The 16,815-nt window shown below is 34.2% G+C and overlaps 1 protein-coding gene across 3 annotated transcripts in view; it reads right to left on the bottom strand.

Annotated features, from left to right (window-relative positions):
• Window positions 1-626: 626 nt before the first annotated feature.
• Window positions 627-16,815, bottom strand: part of BNIP3L (BCL2 interacting protein 3 like) — a 31,908-nt gene continuing 15,719 nt past the window's right edge. For all 3 annotated transcript variants that reach the window (XM_077152840.1, XM_077152839.1, XM_077152841.1), the window contains exons 3-6: window positions 9,746-9,818; window positions 5,362-5,465; window positions 5,075-5,224; window positions 627-3,338 (exon numbers count right to left, since the gene is read on the bottom strand). In XM_077152840.1, the coding sequence (XP_077008955.1) occupies window positions 3,290-3,338; window positions 5,075-5,224; window positions 5,362-5,465; window positions 9,746-9,818 (376 nt within the window). In that variant the 3' untranslated portion in view covers window positions 627-3,289. The remainder of the gene's footprint in view (window positions 3,339-5,074; window positions 5,225-5,361; window positions 5,466-9,745; window positions 9,819-16,815) is intronic.

The raw sequence follows: 16,815 nt of genomic DNA, 5'->3' as shown, positions 1-16,815 counted from the left end.
CTCCAATATTCTGGAGGAACTAGAAGGAAAAATATTAGAGGATCATATGGTAGCCCATGACAAGCTCTGGGATCTATCCTGTAACCATTTTTTGAATAGCGCATTGAAAACTATTACTTTTTTATTTCTTTGCTTTGTATATATGTTATACATTAAAAAAGTTAAAATAAATTTCAATGTGGTTCAACGCTAACCTACACTTTGTTTCCTCTATCCATACTGGTTTTCTGTCACCCTGAATTTCATGTTATTTCTGGACATCTTTACAGATGTGAGTTCATACCATTTCATTTACCAGGCATGACCTTGAATCCCTTTGCACTTGCTCAATATTTACTAATCTCCTGATGCTATCTGGCAGAATAAATCCTCTGAATCTTATGACCCTATAATATTTTATACATACCTCTACATAGCACTTATAAATTGTATCATGTGGTGACTGAGAGTAGGATACTCATGAGGGTAAGGACGATCACTCACTCTTAATAGTACTTGGTGTATTTTTAGGCACAAGTGTTTGTGGAACTCACCAATGGACAATTTTTTTGTGAACAGGAGAGCCCTCATCACCTCTAAATTCCCGGTAGCACAAATGACATAAAAAGACATACTGACAGAAAAAGTTTTGTGAGAGCTTTAATGGCACAAAATGTTTATAGCTACAAGTTATACATGTATTGTAAACTGTATATAATGATACAAAGTGCCAACTAAATAGATGAAGAATGCATAATCACTTTGGCTCAGTTAATCCCAATAATTTCAACAACTGGTCCATTTAAAAAATCATCTGACTGGCTGAGTCAATTTTCATTTTTTAGATTAGTAAATTATTTTACTGGAATCAAGGTAACATTGCATTTTTAATGTGCAAGTCTGTGCATGTTTGCTCTTGATCTTGATACTTTTTACAAATATTTTAAGCCAGTTTTCTTCAAACATAAATACAAAGCCTGCTTTTTGGACCCAAACTGTAAACAGGTATAAAGCTTTTAAAACATTAATTAAAAAAAAAAATTCAACTGTTAATTATTGACTTCTCCTTTCCAATCATACAATCTGTTTCTGTTCAATGCAAATCTGGGTAGGAACTATAAACATTCAACCCATATATGTTAGAGCTATCAATAAATACTGCATTTCATCTTATAAGTTCTACTGTGATCATGTATTCACGTTTTAAGCAATATTCCATAATATCTCAGATACTTTAGGATAAAGGGCAGAACTAAATTAATTTTTAATATTGAAAAAATAATAGTAAATATACTCAAGCTCTGATCACACTACAGATAGACTCGTTATTGAATTTGGAAAGAGGGCAATGTGATGCCTGTAAAAAGTTGCTATTCCTGCAAGTATAATTTTGTTTTTCCCTCCCATGATGCCAATTGTAATACAGAGTAAGGCATAGTTATGTAGTTCTCTTAACTTTACCAGCTTTTTCAATTTTATCAGGCTTTCAAAATCAGAGGGCATCAGATTTAATTTCTTTCAAAAGAAATTCAAACACAAACACTTGAAATAAATAGGTTATAGAAAGTAAATCAAGTGTTACCAGGCTTAAGATTAAGATAGAAACAAAGTATAATAATAATATGTCTAAAATTATTTAGACATCAAATGTTAAAAAAGAAAAAATAAAAGACAATTTGGAAAATAATTTTGGATATGTCATCTTTCTTAAAGATATCCAGCTACAGTCTTGAAAAGAGAATCAGAAATTAATTTTAGTTTAATCTATATGTTATTTTCTGCTATAACATCAATTTTATAAAATTTGATGTGCGAGAGAATATAGTTTCTGCAAATTGGCAAATCTGACTGTCAATGTTTTTATTCAAGTCAACTTTGACGCACTTTACTTAATGAATAGACTGCTAGTTTTAAAATTAACAATGGTTCTCTATATATTCAATAGTAATGTCTATATCATAAACAGTAATCATTTATATATAAAACATATAGAAGTATCCTTCAGAGTCATGCTATGTATTCTGAAATCCAACAAAATCTACTCGAAATAACTGGTGATCCTGATACTTTCTAACAATTTGGTCCTAATGCTTCACATTTTAGAAGAAAAAAAATATGTCAGTGAAGGAAGAAATGTTGAGTGTTTTGGAACTTCAACAGCATAACATAACTGAAAAGTTGGAAAATCAACAGTGGCTACAGAATCATAGGAATTACTGCAGTAAGACTGTACAGTAAACATTATTAAGTAAGAGATCAAAAGAAAACAAATGGCATCTTTTGAGAACTGTGTCAACCCAAATCTGTTTTTCAAAGTTGGCAAGTCCTTGGAATAACCCTGAAACAATTACTGCAGTTTAAAAAGCTTCAGAGTATAAATGATGCTTCCTTAAACAAAAAGCCCATATTTATACCACAAATTTGAACTCATTCCAAAGCCTATTAGAGAAAAAAAAAAAGAAGAAATAAAATAAATTTAAAGAACATTATGACAAATTCACATGCAGCTAAAAAACATAAAAATCCCCAAAGCAACTTCATACAGTTCTAGGCCTGAGACATTCCTTACCAGAAATAAAGATTTTGCACCATAGAAAAAGACAGCATTACAACGTACTAGTATTAAAATCTGCTGATGATTTTAGTTCTTATTCTATTTTATGTCTATCATTTGTACAGCCTGCCTCCTACAAATTAAAAGGTGCTACTAGGAGGCTCAGATAGAATGTAGCTCCAAAGCTGGTTTAAAATAGTATTTTATTGCCCAGGACATTTTTTTCCTTGTGTTTTGTTTGTTTGTTTGTTTTTCTTGTGTTCTTTTTAAATAACTATTACATTCAAGCTTAGGGAAGCTTATTTTTGTCTTAACAAAAAACAAAAACAAAGCTTTTGAATAATTTGCTAACCTCATCTCATTTTAAGGGAGGGATGGTAGTCTCTTGCAAGAGTAAAATTTTATACCATGAATGATGCAGGTCTAGGTCTGGTGGTACTAAATGGAGACAAAAGCATTGTTGCCAAAATTATAATTTGCTGGTGGCATTGGGGAAAAGAAGCCCTTGCAAATTTCTGAACAACCTAAACTCTGTTAGGAAATTCTAAAGTGTCTTACAGGCCAAAAAGGGAATGAGGTTAGTAAAATGCCTCAATAGAGTCTGAATAAAATACTGAATTTCGAGAGTTACTGGACCTTGGCTATGTAAAAATAGGGCAGTAGATTGGGTCATGCTTACAATGGTCTCAAGTTCAAATAAACTAATTTGACAATAACACCACTTCACAGGTCACGCGCATTTCCAGGGGCTTTCCTTCAGTAGGTGCTGGCGGAAGGTGTGCTCAGTCGTTTTCCAATATAGATGCTGAAAAGAAACAGAGTGCATCATATTTCATCTGTTTCAACAGTTACATACTAGCTTGTTCACATGCTGAACTCGAAAACTAAAAGTTTCAGTCCTTTAAGAGGCTCCAAAGGTGTATATGAACAGTTCCCCATCAACCTAAAATTATTGCTGAAGTACTTAAAACCAGTCACCAGCCAGCCAAACTGGTTTTATATGATTATGTTTACTCATTAGGGCAACTGGAGAGCACAGGGGCAGTGATTAGATGAAGTAAAAAGAGAGAGCAGATCCTTCTCCAAAGAATGCAGCGCAACCTCCCTTGAGATGTTCATTTTTGGTGGACAAAAATGTTCTAATGATATCTCAGATACAAAATATAGTAACATGCCAAATTATTTTAATTTCTGTGTAGGAAAAAAAATTTTAAGTTGCCAGTGCTTTAAAGACGGCTCTGACTAACAGGACTCTTAAGGATTAGGGACTAATATCACTTTTCCATGTTTAATGACAAGTATTTTATCTCTTAACTTAAGCAGAAGGGAAGTAAAAAAAACAGGCAACTTGGCATGTCCACCAGTCCAATAAAAGCAAACAATATTTATTAGCCCTCTTTTCTGTATTCATCTATAGCAACAGTTACACTTACTCCACCAAGTGAAACAGTCTAAAGGTTCATGAAAGGGAGAGAAACTGCAAGGTACAAAAACCAACACCTCCCGGGTGCCAATAAACAAGGATGCAGTCCATAGTGTAGAGGAATTTAAACTCCGATCCCATCTCCACATCAACCCCCACACAACACTCCTTCATAAATGCCCCTTCCTTCACAGAAGGTGATAAAATTTTTCATGAAATACAAAATTTTGTATTTCGTATTTCATGAAAATACAAAATGAAACACCTTTCATTTCAGTTTGTCATTACTATCCCTGCTCTCACAAAAGCAGATCAAGTATCTAATAAAATAAAAGGAGTGTGCAGAAAAAATTGCACATACAGTTTTCATGTTCATGACTGTAAACTTCTCTCTGATATGCTGAGCTCCGTGAAGGGAAGGGATGATGTATCTTTTGCATATTGTATACAGAAAAAGATCCATTGAGCATGTTTAAAGAGTATAACAGATATGTCTTGAAAAAAAATTAAGTTAAACAGACTCCTACAATCTTTCAAAAATGTGCAATTTTTAAAAAAAAGAATAAATTTAAAAGACACATCTGAAAAATTGATGAATTACAGGTAAATACGGGGTCAATTTTAGAAATATAAATGAAAACACTACAAAGTTAAGAGAGTAAAAAATAAAAAACATCCGCAATCAGACTACCAGTTTTACTCAAGAACTATTCAAAGTAATGGTATATTTTCCCATCTACAGAAAAAAAAATGCCCATATCAACCCCTAAATTTACACATTAATGACTTAAAATTTAGCTAATCTTGAGTAACGTATAAATTAGAATGAAACCAAAAACCTAAAAAGAAAACCAATAAAGCATTCACTGAAAAATCAGCATAAGGGACTAATACAAACATCTTATTTTCAAATGAGGGGAAAAGACCTACTATTAAAAATGCTTATTGGTAGATAAATAGAGGATCAACTTTAATGCTTCTTTTAAATTCTCTTCATCTGTACAAAACATTAAAAAGCAAAGTAATAAAAACTATTTTCAAACATATTTTTTGCATCTGGAAATAAAATGTGAGGATAAGATGAATGGAATAAATTTTAGGTATTTACCAGTACTTACCCTAGTCCCAAAGCCAAGACATGAGAAATGAAGAGAGATGGAATGAACACCTTAAGAAATTCTGCAGAGAAAATACCCCCTTTCTTCATGGCTCCACTTTTTCTCATGCTTAAGGAAGCAGAACGTTTAGGGTGCCTGAAGTGGAACTCCCTGGAGAAAGAAATCCAGAGGTAATTGTTAGAAATGCATTTGCTGAAAATTTGGGAATTACCAGTTATCACCTTTAAAAAGTGTGTGAAATAGATCAGCCATGCCCACTAAAAGCATGTAAGAATATAAGAACTTACTTAGGTGGAATATTTTCAGGTCTACTGGACCAGTCGGATACCCAGTCTACACTTTTCTTCAAGCCCTCAACTTCTTTCTCTCCTTCTCCAACTTCTTCTTCCGACTGTCAAGAAGAAGTCAAATTTAAAAAAAAAGAAAAAAAGAAGACCAATTCCTCCTAATACAAAGACAAATCTAGACAGAAACTATACTAAAATCATAAGCTTTGCTAAGTAATTTTTACATAACAAATAATGTCATTTTTCTGAAAAAGGCTTACAAAATGATCTAAGATCAGAGTATTCAATATTTTTAAAATAATTCAAATAAGCTTCACTGTCATTACATCTAAGCACAGTAAATGAAAATTTTGTATTTCATGAAAAATTTTAAGGTGTGGCAAAATCTTAATTTTTCAATCGAGTTATGATTATATGGAGGTCCAATGTACTGCTCTCTTTACTTCTGTATGTATTTGAAATATTCATAAATAAAAATAAAGGGAATATAAGAAAAAAAGCAGTGAAAAATAAAAACAGAAATGTGATGAGAAAATATAAACAGTATTTATTGAGCATTTATTAAGAGACATGCATCTCAATAAATCTTGACTGTATTAACTTTTTACCTTGCAACAAAACTGCAAAAACAGGAACTATTAATATCCTATTCTACAAATGAGGAAACTGATGCATAGGTTAAGTAACTTGCCTAAGGCTATACAATTGGTAAGTAGTAGGACAAGTATTCAAACTTAAATTGTTTTCGTAGCCCCTACTCTTAAGTACTAGGCCTTCCTCTCTGGAAGGAGAAAATACTGTTAGGATAAATTACTGTCCAAACATTTCCTAAGACTTATTCAAAGGACTTAAGCCAAAAGTTTTTTGGAGTAATTTATTTAAAAATGACCAGAATTTGACATCCATTGTATTAAATAAACGAACAGGAAATCCCTTTTCTTTCTAATGATAATTTAAAGATTCACACCAAGAACAATCAAAATACCCAATAGCTTCTTTCTCAATAGAAAAGGAGAAATTCCTAAAAATGACAGTAAAATTATTCATTCATTTTTAAGGAATGTCACACTGACTGCAATGCAAACCAATGAGTCTCAAAGCCAAGAACTCGTATCATTTTTATTTTGTTTGAATAAGGATTCAATCTTTGACCAAAGTTTGATTGTTTACAGTTGGTGTAAAGAAATGCAGACCCTGTTATTTCCAAATGTTTCTTTTTGGACAGGACTGGTTTTCTGTGAAGTAGCTGTTCTGGGAAGGAAGCTTCACAGTCCCTAAAAGATACAAAATCTTTTACTATCAAAAACAAAATATAATCCCTGTGTACTGTTGCTATTCTGGTGGTATCTGTCTAGCTCTGCTGAACTTGGCAAATTCCATTGAATAACACAATGTAGTATTCAGGATTAAGCTTTTTCCACTGGGGATGAGATTACCCAGAATTATGAGCTGGCTCTTTGGAGTAACACTGAAAACATCTTAAATCAAAGGTAACAATTTACTTATGTAATTAAAATCTGACTATATTCAGTACATTGCAGGTCACTTCTGTTTACAGCTTCTAACTTTGCTCTTACATGTCTCCCCCTCTCTGAAAGTGCTCATAGATTAAGGTTTAAATTTTTTAAAAAATTAATATTTAACACTTTCCAACAGAATAAAAATGTAATAAATAAGATTTTATGCTCTATTTTTCCAAGATCATATAATATTCTCTCAGCTGAATGAAGCAAAGTTATCTTTGGACTAGTATTATTAAAAACAAAATTCCCCAGATAAATTTAGGATGTTTGCCTTAAAGCGTAAGTATCGTAAACTCTTCTCATTTATTGCCCTGCATGTCCTTTTATTAATCCTAAATCTGCCAATTTCCAGTTTGAGGTTATCTTCCAACTCTTGGCATTTCAGAATATGGAATAAACTTAATCTAAGCATATAAGAGTTCTGCTTTTAACCAAATAAACAACCCTTTCTCTAAGTTTACCTGAAAAGGAAGGACATTTTCAGTCTGGATTTCAAAACTCCTTCCAATGATACCCAACATCCTGCTGGCCTTTTGTGTGTGAAGACACAAAAATGTCTTCAGAGACAATCTACAGTTCATTTTCTGCTACAAAACTGAGACTCTAGAGGACGATCATCCTAAAGTACAGTTCAATTATCTTTCCTAAATGTATAACTTTAGGCTTTCCCACACCACAGCTCACCAGACACATTTAGTTCCTTCTCATGACCTTGCAAGCTCTCCTCAAAATCATCTCACAGATTTATTTTAGAAGGAGCAGGAGTCATACACCTAGCCACACTTGGTTTCAATCCTTGCTCTCTCACTTGCTTTGTTTTCTAGGGTAACAAAATTAGAATAAACGCTCAGTGTTTCCATTTGTCCATGGGGATATTATCACCATTTTCAATGGACTGAGATCATTAAGGCTGTAAAAAAATAAATATATATAAATTCAGTATCTAGAACATATCCAATAAATTTTAATGCCTTTCCCTTCCTCCTAGAAAAGCTTGAAATGAGTTTTCTTAAAGAGCACATATGAAAATATTGAGAACAAGTACCACCATAATAGCCCTCTGTTACGTGCTTTTGACTATTTCCTATAAGCTTTCTTCTTATTCATGAAAAAAGTCCATCCTCCTAAATCCCAAATTAATTTTTAAATTGTTTTTTCAATTTAAAAAACTAATGTAAAAGCTCACTGAAAGACTAAATAAATTATATCTGCTGATTTCTCCCTTTAAGCCTTACTCTAACAGGAGTTCGACTGCTTTTCCAAAAAACTTAAACCTCATTTAAATTGACTGGTCTGACTGGTAATGGAGCTTAATTCCTGTTTGATGATATTTGAGGTACTTCTTTATGAAGAGGGATCACACTAGCAAGCCTACCACCATCTGTCACATAGACCGGAAGTCTTACACTTTCTCTCCTGAGTTTCTTTGGAATTCTAAGGTGGTTTAAAATTCCACTTAAATTCAAATAGAAATTAAATCTAATTTTACAACTGCCATTTCATGAATCCTTAGGACAGCTAAGTTTCCCACTAGGTTACTAGGTAGATTATTAAGGGGGAACAAATGGGAGGCATTCTAAGGTCAAATGAACTTGGGAAATGCTTCATATAATTACACAGATTTCTTTACTGAAAGAATTCTCAGAACCTTTTGATACACTGTTATGCACTGTGAATCCTGGGGTGGGAGGGTGATCAAGGCCAGGGACTGCATTATTTTTCACTTATTTCTGAGTTCCACTTCAGAACTCATTTATGGAACGTCTCATTTAGCAAATGTTCCTGAGAACAAATTTTGGAAAATGCTAATCTAGACTTTCAACTTGTCTATACACCAGATAATATGGATTGAGGACATTTTCCTCAGGAGAGACTACAGCAAATAATTAATTTCACTTCTCTGTCTTGGATTCCTTAGAACATTTTTTGCCAAGAAGACTTTATATACCTTCTTTTTCATTAGTTATATCTTGATGTATGTGGCAAAAATGATATTACATTAGCCATCAGTTTCAAGAAGACTACTCAGAACATCATAGCACTGGAAGCCTTGCTATGGTAAGCTTCTCTACAGCATAAAACTCCTCAGACTGTAAATTTGCATTCAATCTACAGATACTCTAAGTTTTGGAAAACAGCACAAATACAGCAGAGAGTATGGAGAAATTGTGCAGCCTTTAGAAATATAAAGAATACTGGGCGAATCTATGATAACATGCAAAATACTTCTAGTACAAAGGGATCCAGGACACTATACAGCCAGAACCCTAGACTTTATTACTAGAGTGTTTTTTTGCTAGACTTTATTACTATATGCATACATTCTCAACAATGTAAATGTCAAGTGAACTATATATCTTTTTTAACTTAAGGAACCCTGCATAATTTAGATGAATTTTGCCTACAGCTGCTAAATCAAAAGTTACTGCTTTGATTTCAAAAAGTTTTCATACTTGGGTCTAGAAATAATAACACATTCTGTTTCTAAGCCACTTTCACTGTTATTTATTTTGTGACCCAAATAAGATATGTCTCAGTTTTCCTATTTGTAAACTGAAAATACCAAACTGCAATACTGGAATAATATATTATGTCCAAAAATTTTTCAATTTTTTTAAGGTGATAGGGCCCAAAGTTTTTAGTAGAGAATGAGTACAAACAAGAACTGTATCATCCTAAATAAATTCCAAAATCGGAATTGAAAAACCTAAAATAACTTTAAACTAGTAAAAAAACTTTATTTTAAAATATATTTACCAAATAAATACTTATTTTTCTTAATAGATTTTTCATTTTTCCTACTTATTTATTGTAAATCAGAAAAATAAGTGTGCATATACACACACATTACAAACACTCACCTGAGAGCTATGGTCCCTACTGGTGTGCATTTCCACATCAAACATAATCTGTCCATCTTCTTGTGGAGAAGGGCTAGAAAAGAAAGACTTTAGACATTAGTTTTCATTCTCATTTTGTCAAATTAGCCTTCTACTGGAAATTAGAAAATTAACAAGTCTCAAAACTAAGGCAAATCAGAAAGAGCTGGACATCAAAATCCCATACAAGAGAATTCTATGTGATATTAAGTGGCTAAATGAAACTTACTTCCCAATATGTTTTGAAATTATTCAGTGGTGATAACTTCTTTCATAATGATAAACCTGCAAAGGGAATATTTAGCTGAAGACTACAAACACTCATATTTTATTTTTTCCAATAAAGGTAAAAGGTTCCAATGCTGAAAGTTAATCTGGGGTTCTTTTTCTCAAAGTTCTTTCTCATTAACTCAACACTAGCAGTTCTCAAAGTGTGAAAAGTCATTCTCAAAACAGTTCTCAAAGACTTTAATAGAGTCTTCAAGGTCAAAATTGTTTGCATATTAATACTATTAGGACGTTACTTGCCTTTTTCATTCTCATTCTCTCAGGAGTGTATTAGTGAAGTTTTCCAGAGGCTATATCACAAGAGAATGGATGCAAAAGCAGATGAAAATCTAGGTGTTTTCTATTAAACCAGACATTAAAGAGGTTTTTTAAAAAAGTCAACAACGTTTACTATTTTTGTTTTGGGAAATCATTTTCATTGAAAAAAAGTTAAAATTTAATGGGTTATTATTATTTTTAAATGAATAAATACATATTCAAAAATTTATCAATTTGGGCGGGCAACAGTGGCTCAGTGGCAGAGTTCTTGCCTGCCATGCCGGAGACCTGGGTTCGATACCCAGGTGCCTGTCCATGTAAAAAAAAAAAAAAAAGGATTAGTTTATCATGGTAAATATCTATAACCTATATTAACAAGAGCTCTTTGGCATCTGAGACCAAAAAAGTTTGAGGATCACTATTCTACTCAGTTCAGAAATATTTGATTTGAGATATTTCAGAGTAAATTATGTAAGCTTATATATGAACACATAATATTTAATGAAAAATACAAAATATATTTCCAAAACTATATTTATTTACAGATAAATTTTTACACAAAAACACATGATTGTGATTAAAACTATTAGAGAAGGAGCCAAAATGGCAGATTAGCGAGGTGTGGGATCTAGTTGATCCTCCAGAGCAGTTAGTAAATAGCCAGGAACAGTTACAGAACAACTGCTGGGGCCACATCAGTGATCGGACACGTAGTGTACACCAGACTGGACAAGTTGGACAGCTGCGATCCCACCCAGAACTGTGAGTCCCCCAAGCTGCGCAGACTGGCGCTCCTCCCCCACAGGCTGCTTCCCAGAGGGGATAGGAAAGAGACTTTACTAGCAGCAAGGAGCTGAGCCCAACCAACCAATTTGTGGAATTAAAAATTCTGACTACTAAAAATAGGCCCCCAGCTCAGCTGAAGTAAAAGCTGAGGTTGCTGTTTTTTGCCCCAGCACAGAGGGAGCAGGGCTGATGGAAAAAGAAAGAAAGAAAGAAAAAAAAATCAGAAGGTTTTTTGGATCGGACAGCACAAAATACTTGAAAGGGTCTGGGCCCTGAAGGACAGGAGGGGGTACACAGGACCTGGAGATACACACAGCAACCTACCAACTTCAGCTCTTGTTTGGCAAACCCGAGGAACAGGTGTCCTGCTCTGAAAAGGATTTTTTTATTTCTTTTCTTTTTTGTGGCTGTGTTTCTATGGCTTGACCGCTCTTTGGATACAACTGCAAGGGTTCTCAGGCTCCACTGCCCCAGGCAAGGGTGGAATTAAACTTGTCTGAGAGCTTGTCCACCGGAGGCTGTGCCTTTCCCAGGAGAGGGGTGGTCCTCCCTCAAGGAATTCAAACCCCAAGATTCCGAAAACTGAAGCAATTAAAGTCAGCCTACAACCTCTCTTCTGTCTCAACCCCACCCCCAGCAGGGAGAGTCTGCTGAAGTTAAAGGTACTGACTGTATCACCTTATGCTGGTGGTATCAGCAGGCAGACAAGTGCCACATACTGGACAGGATAAGAAAAACAGAGTCCAGAGACTTCACAGGAAAGTCTTTCAACCTGCTGGGTCTCACTTTCAGGGAAAACTGACGCAGGTGACTCTTTTCATCCTGAGAGGGGGCCAGTTTGGTTTGGGAAAATCTGCCTGAGGTCTATAATACATAAGTAGACCCTCCCAAGGGATAAAAAGGCACCATACAGGCAGGGCAAGAAACAAGAAAATAAGATCTTAAAAATTTTGATCTGTTAAACAAAACCTAAGCTATAGGTCCAGAATAAGCTGAACTGAATATGAAAAAACAGATAGACAACAAAGTTATTCAGCACAAAAATCCTAGGTAAAAAAATGAAAACAATCTCAAGAATAAACTAATTAAGGAAATTAAATACCGAGATGCCAGCAAAAAATAACAAATCATACTAGGAAAAATGAAGATATGGACCAGTCAAAGGAACAAACCAACACTTCAATTGAGATACAGGAGTTAAAACAATTAATTCAGAATGTTCGAACAGACATGGAAAATCTCATCAAAAATCATATCAGTGAATTGAGGGAGGGTATAAAGAAGGCAAGGGACGAACAAAAAGAAGAAATCGAGAGTCTAAAAAAACAAATCACGGAATTTATGGGAATGAAAGGCACAGTAGAATAGATGAAAAAAACAATGGAAACCTACAATGTTAGATTTCAAGAGATTGAAGATAGGATTAGTGAACTGGAGGCTGGGACATCTGAAATCTGACAAACAAAAGAAAATAAAGGGAAAAGAATGGAAAAATAGGAGCAGGGACTCAGGGAATTGAATGACAACATGAGGCACACAAATATATGTGCTGTAGGTGTCCCAGAAGGAGAAGAGAAGGGAAAAGGAGGAGAAAAACTAATGGAGGAAATTATCACTAAAAATTTCCAATTCTTATACAAGACTTAAAATTACAGATCCAAGAAGTGCAGCACACCTCAAACAGAATAGATCCAAATAGATGTACTCCAAGACACTTACTGATCAGAACACCAGATGTCAAAGAGAAAGAGAGAATTTTGAAAGCAACAAGAGAAAAGCAACCCATCACATACAAGGGAAGCCCAATAAGTCTATGCGTAGATTTCTCAGCAGAAACCATGAAGGTGAGAAGACAGTGGTGTGATATATTTAAGGGTACTAAAAGAGAAAAACTGCCAATGAAGAATTCTATATCCAGCAAAACCGCTCTTCAAAAATGAGGGGGAAATTAAAACATTTTCAGACAAAAAAATCACCGAATTTGTGACCAGGAGACCAGCTTGGCAAGAAATACTAAAGGGAGCACTAGAGACAGGAAAAGGCAGGAGAGAGAGGTGTGGAGAAGAGTATAGAAATGAAGACTATCAGTAAAGGGAAAAAGAAGAAAAATTAGATATGACATATAAAATCCAAAAGGCAAAATGATAGAAGAAAGTACTGTCCTTACAGTAATAACACTAAATATTAATAGATTAAACTACCCAATCAAAATAGACTGGCAGAATGGATTAAAAAACAGGACCCATCTATATGCTGTCTACAGAAGATACATTTTAGACCCAAGGATAAATACAGGTTGAAAGTGAAAGGTTGGGAAAAAGATATTTAATGCAAAAAAACAATCAGAAAAGAGCAGAAGTAGCTATACTAATATCCAACAAATTAGACTTCAAATGTAAAACAATTAAAAGAGACAAAGAAGGACACTATGTATTAATAAAAGGAACAATCAACGAGAAGACATAACAATCATAAATATTCATGCACCGAGCCACAGTGTTCTAAAATACACGAGGTAAACATTGAAAGCACTTAAAAGAGAAATAGATACATCTATTATAATAGTTTGAGACTTCAATTACCTGCTCTAATCAAAGGACAGAACACCTAGACACAGGATTAATAAAGAAATAGAGAATTTGAATAATGCAATAAATGAACTAGACAACATTTATAGAACATACACCCTACAACAGCAGGATACACCTTTTTCTCAGGTGCTCATAAATCATTCTCAAGGACAGACCATAGGCTGGGTCATAAAGCAAGTCTCAAATTTAAGAAGATTGAAATCATACAAAACACTTTCTCAGATCATAAAGGAATGAAGTTGGAAAGCAATAACAGGCAGAGGGTCAGTAAATTCACAAATACATGGAGGCTCAACAACACACTCTTAAACAACCAGTGGGTAAAGGAAGAAATTACAAGAGAAATCAGTAAATATCTAAGGCAAATGAAAATGAAAACACAACATATCAAAATTTATGGGATGTAGCAAAGGCAGTGGTAAGAGGGAAATTTATTGCCCTAAATGCCTATATCAAAAAAGAAGAAAGAGCAAAAATCAAGGAATTAACTATTCACTTGGAAGAACTAGAGAAAGAACAGCAAACTAATTCCAAAGCAAGCAAAAGGAAAGAAATAATGAAGATTAGAGTAGAGATCAATGAAATTGAGAACATAAAAACAGTCGAGAAAATCAACAAAACCACAAGTTGATTCTATGAGAAAATCAGTAAGATTGATGGACTTTAGTGAGGCTGACAAAAAGAAGAGAGAGGATGCAAATAAATCAGAAATGGAAGAGGAGACATAACTACTGACCCCACAGAAATAAAAGAGGTAATGAGGATACCATGAACAACTTTGTGATAATAAACTAGATAATGTAGATGAAATGGACAACTTCCTAAAAAGACATGAACAATCAACACTGACTTGAGAAGAAACAGATGACCTCAACAAACCAATCACAAGTAAAGAAACTGAATTAGTCATTAAGAAGCTCCAAAAAAAGAAAAGTCCAGGACCAGATGGCTTCAAATTCTACCAAACATTCAAGAAAGAATTTGTACCAATCCTGCTCAAACTCTTCAAAAAAACTGAAGAGGAGGGAAGACTACCTAACTCATTCTATGAAGCCAACATCACCCTCATACCAAAGCCAGACAAAGATACTACAAGAAAAGAAAATTAAAGACCAATCTCTCTAATGAATATAGATACAAAAATCCTCAACAAAATCCTTGCAAATCAAATCCAGCAGCACATTAAAAGGATTATACACCATGACCAAGCAGGGTTCATCCCAGGTATGTGAGGCTGGTTCAACATAAGAAAATCCATTAATGTAATACACCGTAACAACAAATCAAAGCAGAAAAACCACATGATCATCTCGATTGATGCAGAAAAGGCATTTGACAAAATTTAACATCCTTTCTTGTTGAAAACACTTCAAAGGACAGCAATAGAAGGGAACTTCCTCAACGTGATAGAGGGAATATATGAAAAACCCACAGCTAACATCATCCTCAATGGAGAAGAACTGATAACTTTCCCTCTAAGATCAGGAACAAGACAAGGATGTCCACTATCACAACTGTTATTCAACATTGTGTTGGAAGTTTTAGCCAGAGCAATTACACAAGAAAAAGAAATACAAGGCATCAAAATTGGAAAGGAAGAAGTAAAACTCTTACTGTTTGCAGACGATACACTATATGTCGAAAACCCTGAAAAAATCCACAGCAAAACAACTAGAGCTAGTAAATGAGTATAGCAAAGTGGCAGACTATAAGATCAACACTCAAAAATCTGTAGTGTTTCTATACACTAGTAATGAACAATCTGAGGGGGAATCTAGAAAAAATTCCATTTACAATTGCTACCAAAAGAATAAAATATTTAGGAATAAATTTAACTAAGGACACAAAAGAACTATATAAAGAAAACTACAAGAAATTGCTAAAAGGAATCACAGAAGACCTAAATAAATGGAAGGGCATACCATGTTCATGGATTGAAAGATTAAATATAGTTAAGATGTCAATTCCACCTAAATTGATTTACAGATTCAATGCAGTACCAATTAAAATCCCCAAAATTTACTTTTTAGAAACAAAAAAACCAATAACCAAATTTATCTGAAAGGGCAGGGTGCCCTGAATAGCTAAAAATATCTTGAGAAAGAAAAATGAAGTCAGAGGTCTCACGCTACCTGACTTTAAGGTGTATTCTGAAGCTACAGTGGTCAAAACAGCATGGTACTGGCATAAAGATAGATATATTGACCAATAGAATTGAATAGAGTGTTCGGATATAGACCGTCTCATCTATGGACAACTGATCTTTGACAAGGCAGTTAAACTAACTCACCTGGGACAGAACAGTCTCTTAAATAAATGATGCCTAGAGAACTGGATATCCACATGCAAAAGAACGAAAGAGAATCCATTTTCACACCCTATATAAAAATTAACTCAAAATGGATCAAAGACCTAAACATTAGATCTAAGACCATAAAACTTTTAGAAGAAAATGTAGGGAAATATCTTATAAATCTTTTAATAGGAGGCAGTTTCCTAGATCTTACACCAAAACACAAGCATTGAAGAAAGAAAGAAAGAAATGGGAACTCCTCAAAATTAAACACTTTTGTCCATCAAAGAACTTTGTCAAGAAAGTAAAAAGACAGTCTACACAATGGGAGACAATATTTGGAAATGATATATCAGATAAGGGTCTAGTATACAGAATATATAAAGAGACTGTTCAACTCAACAACAAAAAGACAAACAACCCAATCAAAAAATGAGCAAAAGACATGAACACACACTTCTCAGTAGAGGAAATACAAATGGCCAAAAGTCACATGAAAAGATGCTCAACCTCCCTGGCTATTAGGGAAATGCAAATCAAAACCACAATGAGATATCATCTCACACCCACCAGAATGGCCATTATAAATAAAACAAAACGACAAGTGCTGGAGAGGATGTGGAGAAACAGGCACATTTATCCACTGTTGGTGGGAATATAAAATGGTATAACCACTGCAGAAGGCAGTTTGGTGGTTCCTCGGGTACCTAAGTATAGAACTGCCATAAGATCTGGCAATATCATTGCTTGGTATCTGCTCAGGACATGAGGACAAAGACACAAATGGACATTTGCACGCCAATGTTTATAGCAGCATTATATACAATTGCCAAGAG

The sequence above is a fragment of the Tamandua tetradactyla genome, chromosome 3, assembly GCF_023851605.1.
Source record: "Tamandua tetradactyla isolate mTamTet1 chromosome 3, mTamTet1.pri, whole genome shotgun sequence".
Classification (NCBI taxonomy): domain Eukaryota; kingdom Metazoa; phylum Chordata; class Mammalia; order Pilosa; family Myrmecophagidae; genus Tamandua; species Tamandua tetradactyla.
This window is presented reverse-complemented; position numbering and strand designations above follow the sequence as displayed.